The sequence below is a fragment of the Hibiscus syriacus genome, unplaced genomic scaffold (assembly GCF_006381635.1).
Source record: "Hibiscus syriacus cultivar Baekdansim isolate YM2019G1 unplaced genomic scaffold, ASM638163v2 tig00003507_pilon, whole genome shotgun sequence".
Lineage (NCBI taxonomy): Eukaryota > Viridiplantae > Streptophyta > Magnoliopsida > Malvales > Malvaceae > Hibiscus > Hibiscus syriacus.
In genome coordinates, this window is record NW_024061975.1 from 365,920 (window position 1) to 371,133 (window position 5,214).

At 32.6% G+C, this 5,214-nt stretch overlaps 1 protein-coding gene across 1 annotated transcript; it reads right to left on the reverse strand.

Moving 5' to 3' along the window:
- Positions 1-475: 475 nt before the first annotated feature.
- LOC120178429 (alpha-galactosidase-like) lies at positions 476-4,538 on the reverse strand. The gene is made up of 15 exons (XM_039184276.1): positions 4,353-4,538; positions 4,202-4,260; positions 4,000-4,056; positions 3,877-3,911; positions 3,693-3,796; positions 3,495-3,570; positions 3,333-3,391; positions 3,177-3,242; positions 3,011-3,094; positions 2,854-2,918; positions 2,523-2,605; positions 2,296-2,386; positions 2,177-2,226; positions 1,908-2,048; positions 476-681 (listed from the first exon to the last, which is right to left on the reverse strand). The coding sequence occupies exons 1-15, from the start codon at positions 4,520-4,522 to the stop codon at positions 568-570; spliced, it is 1,254 nt and encodes a 417-aa protein (XP_039040207.1). The 5' UTR covers positions 4,523-4,538; the 3' UTR covers positions 476-567.
- Between the last annotated feature and the right edge of the window lie 676 nt (positions 4,539-5,214).

Sequence of the window (5,214 nt, forward strand, 5' to 3'; positions counted from 1 at the left end):
ATTGAGCTATGGCTACTTAGAGGAAATGAGGGGATGAAATGAAGAGAAAAGATGAAATGGGATATAAAAAACCCATATGTTTACAAAATAGGGAATTTGCTCTTTTGATCCTTCCCCATCTTTCCAATATTCAAAAACCCTCTTTTTATGGTTAATTGGACCAAGTCCAAGCCCAATTAAGCTTTACTTATGAATTTCACGAGGTTCACTTACCACTTGTGTAAACCCGAAACTACTAGCTCAAAATTTAGGGTGTTACATTGTTCTTCTTAGAGGTCTTAGTTTTGAACAACTGCGTTTATATGCTGTGTTATCAATAACTAAAAATGAATATGAACATATACTACATTATAATCACCCAAATCATACACGTAAAAAAAACACTTTCTACTTATAAAACCAATTACATAATAAAAAAAAATCTTTATTCACTAATACATGCGTAATTTATGATTCTCATTGAAATCGTATCTGTTAATGTTTTTTTAACTTAAAACAAAAGGATATAAAGAGCAGGATACATAAGCACATTATTGTTGTAATTTCAGTCACTCTCCCACCGAAATATCAAGTTTTGTTAAAAGGTGAAGTGTTCTTATGGGGATCCAAAGTGTACATTTTACAAGCATGAGAATCCACTTCTGCAGAAATCTGATCTTCATCCGTGCTCTTCGAAGAATGCTGTTCAACTCACCAAGAACAAACAAAGGAACTAAATGAAAGGAAAGCATTATATAAAAAGTATATGCATTAGAGAGTCAAAAAATAAAAAAATAAAAAAATAAAATAAAATAAAAAATAATGTATTTGAATATCTGAATTCATTTTATAAAAAATTTAAAATGGATTAGGATAATAGATTTTCGAATCTAAATTAAATAAAAGATTTTTAGGGTTAAGTATGCATCCACTTCTTTTATTTTTAGGATAATAGATTTTCGAATCTAAATTAAATAAAATGGATTAGGATAATGTATTTAAATTATACCTAACGTTGTATTTTGGCTCTATATTGGTCATTTGCCTTTAAAAAAAATTAACGATGATGCTGACATGTCTTCATAAGATAATGCATTGTTAGTATTTAAAAATGTCATGTCATCACAATTAATGTTCTAATAAGATCAAAACATAACCAAATCATAATGTTAGCTACGATTTTGAAAAAATAATAGTTGAGTGGCCAAAACATAAATTAAGTAATAGGTAGGTGACCAAATAGATAGTTTACCTTAAATATATATATATATATATATGTTAAAAAATTATATTGTTCCAGTTAATATATTTTTTCTAAATTTAATTTAAATAATATATATAGTTGTTATGCATGAATCAAGTTATCTAAATGGTTAAAGGAATGGTTGTTAATTATAGAGGTCTCACGTTTGAACACTCTTTAGAATAGATATTATCACTTTATAAGGACCATAGATTATATATATATATATATATATATATATATATATGTTAGATAATTTTTTATTATATTTATATTAGACCAACCCATAATATTTTTATGGATTCGCCTTTGTAACCAATTATGTTACATATGTTATATGTATTAAAATGTTATGAAAACAAAGTTTAGATATCGTAAGTTATATTTATGAATAGTAAAATTATAAATACTTAAAAAACCGAATTGATATTCAGTATATATAAAATAATAGAAATCAATAAGAAATATATTAATTTGTATTTTTTTTTTACTCTCACTAAAAAGTTCTAAGAAAAACATATTTTCTTAGAAAACCTTAATCTTCTAATTTCTAAACAACGATAAATTCAAATATATTTCCACGCCTAATATATATCATATTATTATGCTTCTATCTCGAATGTATGTGATGAAAGACTAAGTCGAAAGTAGAGGAATTGTAAATGTTAAAGATAGGAAACCTCACCGCCCACAAATCTCGAGCACCGACGACCGTTGACGGTGGAAGGCCTATATCGGACCAATAAGCAGTGATGGTAGCCGACGAAGATCCTCTGTTCCATAAGACCACCGCCACCCTACTGTCGGCCAAGGGGCCAGCCCATACCTACATTTACCGATCCATTGTTGAAAAATGTCAAATTGTAGTTTTGATCCCCTTTATTGTGCTTAAATCTTAATTTAATCCAGAAATAGGTCAGGAAAAAGCAATAAATGGAATTTATAGAAATTTACCTCAAGATCTCCATCTTTCTTCACTTTTTTACCCTGGACCCCAAGTTTATCTGCCACGTAATTTACTCTAAAAGTTAAACCTTGATTGCAATTACAAAATTAGACATATTTTGTTTTACCTTGGTTGACACCAATAACTTCGGTATTGGTTAATAATTGAAGCGTCACGTTATCTATAGACGTGACATCGCACCCGATCAACAAAGGAGCCTGTAAAATAACATACACAAAAACAAAATATCACTATTCCTACATCAATAATTATTCTTTATGTTATTTAATTCAAATTAATTCGAATATAAATATAGGATACTATAAATTAATAAGAAAGTTAGGGATAGCGTACTTTAGCTAATGCCCATATGCTGAAATGGCACCGGTATTCTTCGGTTGTCATGCCACCGTTTCCTACTTCAAGCATGTCGGGATCTAAGATCAGGAGTGAAGATTATTTAACAGGGATGTTAGTGTGATATTTTTAATACTGACATGACGTTATCTTGTTGTGAGATATTAGTATTACTGTTAATTTTTTAAATGGAGAATGATCAAAATAGAACCAAAGATTAACGTTAAGAATGGTTTTGAAAAGAAAATTAATAGCTGGGTGACAAAAACAGAAAGTAAGTAATACGTGAGGGATCAAATAAGTAATTTAAACTTTCCTTTATTCATACCATTCCAAGCTCCAGGTCCAGCATACGAAGCCCATTGGTCGTTTTGATCCGCGATTCCTGTCATGCTAAGGTGCACATAAAATAATTATGAGATTTGGAATTTTAAAATATATAAATTATCAAAAAATACAAATAAAAATAAAAGATAAATGCATACCTATCCCAGTTATCTCCAATGTCTCCGGTACTTCTCCAACTATTTCCTATGCTTGGTGCCCATGTCGCAGGATCTTCTTGTCCCCTTCAATTTTTGTCATAAATTTATTTAAAAAAAACTTTTAATTTAGTCATTAACCATTGATGGGTATTGATTCATCACTAACCATTCACATAAGGAGAATAATATGGGCCTTCCTGACTCCATTAAAGCTTTACTCATCTTTGGGTACCTACCCTCGAAACATGATTCATTACACAACTTGACAACAAGAAACCCTGTTCCCATCATTTCATTACAACCATGTAAAAGCAAAACTTACCTTTCCTTTGGGCTTATTTCCTTGTTTTGGCAGTTGTCATATTTCAAGTAATCCACTCCCTACCACCAAATTATGTCACATTCTTAGATACAACATATACACAAAGGCAAAGCATTATCCTTTGGGTCTACAGTGTCAATCGAATATGTAACCGATGCATACCCAAGAGGCGAAGGTTTTCGCATCTTGTTCTTCATGTCCTAGGGACCCTGGCATGGTTTGGCTACAAGTTTGAGTCCTGACAATATGAATAATTCGTTAAAATCTCGTTCGAGTTTCGGGCGGATTAAAGACGAATTCATTATAGATGGACTAAAACTGTAATTAGACCACTTCGACTTATAGAATAGGGAAAAGTACCCAGCATCTGAATAAATTCCAAGCTTAAGCCGTTTCTTGTGAACATAATCTGCAAGTGCCTTGATTCCTGAAGGGAATGTTGAACCTTTAGGAACCAAATTCCCCTGTTGAAGTAAACACACATTTTTAGCCACTACAAGCTTTTGAGAACCAAAAACACCCCCAAAGTTTTAAACATTTTTACCTGGGAGTCTCTGTTGAGTTCTCCCCAACAATCATCTGATCAATTTGAAGTAAAAACAAAACAACTCCAGATTAAGAAAGCAATAATGCAATGAAAGAATTAAGTTAGATCATAGTTCATCACCTATGTTTATATAGGTGTAGCCTACAGCAGCTAGACCAGTTGAGACCACTGCATCAGCTGCAGCATACAGCATTTCAGTGAGTACATTTTGTTGTATACATTTAAGGGTTCTTGGAAGTTTGTATCTTCGTATCGATGTTCGGATATACATCGTAAATGAGTACTCGAAGCATAAATTTTTGGAAGTGAAAGATCTGATTACCAGTTTCCTTGATCAATATCTCGTTAATATCGCAATGGAAATGGTTCCAACTATTCCACCTACACATAAAACAGCATTAAAATGTAACAGTAAAATAAATTTATAAACAAATGAGATCAGATAAAGATGAAAAAGGATGCATACTAATTACCCCATTTGAGGAGTTAAACCAAGGCCATTATCCATCAGACTCCTCCTAATGACTACTCGAGCACCGGTCTCTGTAGTGGAGATCGGCAACCCAGACAACATAAGCATAGAACCGAACATCCCCAAGAAAACCAGAAAACATCCAGCCGGCCGCAACGATGAGGGAGCCATATCAACTAGCGAGTAAACCATGTGTAGATCAAAAACACAAATAATGCTAAAATACAGGAGTAAAGACAAACCCCGTGACAGCAACAACTTACTTTGATATCTTGCGTTTGCTATCCACTAGGCAAAGTGCTGTATCTTCAACTGCAGATTGAGCCTCTGTTGTATAATTTATATAGTGCAGTGCCAGTTTGAAGCATGTTTTTGGTGTATTAGAGGAGGAAAGTGAAGCTTCAAAGACGTGCCAACTATGGGTAGGTGTCTTATCCTCATGAAAATAATTAAAAAAAGGGAGGTCACATTCATCAGTGACATGAAAATCATCAGCACAAGAATGTGGACATTAGGATCCTTCCATCATTACATTCAAGTTGATGAAAGTTGCCAATGGAGCCAGACAATCAGCAGTTTTGATTGGGTTCGAATTGTTCCATGGCTGATGAGTGAATCACACGTCTACTGGATGATGGTAAACTTGGTTATGCCTTGTGTATAATATAAAACTGTCTAATTGTGTTTTAGTTATGCTAAAATTTGGGATTTAATTCTCGGACGCAGCTGCTTGCTGGATCCAGAAATATTTTTCAAGATGGGTATATATGTATTAATAATAAAAAAAATTCATAAGGGATGAGCTCAAATAAAATTTCAGGATAGACACCTTGAATCTCTAGTCAAAGTTCTACATACATCCG